The sequence below is a fragment of the Eimeria mitis genome, genomic scaffold (assembly GCF_000499745.2).
Source record: "Eimeria mitis Houghton genomic scaffold, Emh_scaff10993, whole genome shotgun sequence".
Lineage (NCBI taxonomy): Eukaryota > Apicomplexa > Conoidasida > Eucoccidiorida > Eimeriidae > Eimeria > Eimeria mitis.
In genome coordinates this window covers 1-1096 of record NW_024011867.1, presented here as the reverse complement: position 1 = coordinate 1096, position 1096 = coordinate 1, and the positions used below count along the sequence as shown (strand labels likewise).

General features: G+C 54.7%; 1 protein-coding gene across 1 annotated transcript; it reads left to right on the top strand.

Annotated features, from left to right (window-relative positions):
* Window positions 1-67: 67 nt before the first annotated feature.
* Window positions 68-883, top strand: EMH_0099960 (uncharacterized protein; the record flags this gene model as incomplete). The annotated part of the gene is made up of 1 exon (XM_038022137.1): window positions 68-883. The coding sequence occupies one exon, from the start codon at window positions 68-70 to the stop codon at window positions 881-883; it is 816 nt and encodes a 271-aa protein (XP_037877991.1).
* Between the last annotated feature and the right edge of the window lie 213 nt (window positions 884-1096).

Sequence of the window (1096 nt, the reverse complement as noted above, 5' to 3'; positions counted from 1 at the left end):
TAAACGATCGAGCCTAGTCGTTCAGGGAGACGAGCGTACTAGGCGAACTATAAGGGGCAAAGGTACAATGGGCGCAGTAGCGACAGGGCCTAACCCCATCCCAGTCTCCCCATATTGGAGCAAGAAGTTGCCTGATAGAGAGGAGAAGGAGAATGCCGAGGGTCCGGACTTAGGAGAGAACCAGCAACCCTTGGCAATACAGTCTCACGCCGGGACAACGTTGCTAACTGAGGAAGGACATACGAGTAAAAGGGACCACCGCAGCGAGCTACACAGCGATGCGGGGATGCGTGAGACGATAGGACACGCGGCACTGTCACCGGAGGTGGCAACTGCGCGCGACCCGCCGGCAGTCCCACTGCCAGATGGGGCTGGGTGCCGACGGGATGCTTTCGTTGGCAACACATTTACGAGAGGTCGTATTAGTCAGTCCCGAGACTGCCCTCAGAGTAGGGTGGCGGGACGGTCCGAAGGGGACCTCGCGCAAGACACAAGCGTCGTGCTGCCACAGTGGTGGCAAAGTCTCTTTCTAAAGGAAGACGCCGGTAAAGGGTTGGCGATTAGTCGGGTACGAGCCATTGCGGAGCCATCAGCAAAGGGCCCAAGTGGAGGGGCGCAACAGAGGCCCCCTGCAAAGCAGACGTGTGGGACATTGGACGAGAAGCTGCAGCGCGAACGCCAGCCTCTCCACGAAGGGAGGGGGAAGAAGTGCCCGTGCACTCGCACGCGCACTATTACCACAGTCGGTGTCAAGTTGTACAAGAGTAGAGCTCATAGACATGTAGTTAGAACCACATCAGGCCCACTACACAAAAGGCGGTCCACTAGGAGGGTAGGTACAAGAGTAAAGGAAAAGAAAGGAAGAAAGAGAAGGAAACGATAGGATACGCAGTTCAGGAACAAACGAGAGGAAACCTGCTTAGCAATTGCATAACACGACAAGCATCAGAGCTTAAAGGGAACTGAAGGAGCATCATAACCCGTTTAAGGAATAGAACCCTGCGTAATCAGAAAACACTATCGTCGTACGCCCCAGAAGAGTGGGAGAAAAATGAATTAGCTGCACACAATCGCACACATCAGCTCTGCATCGCAT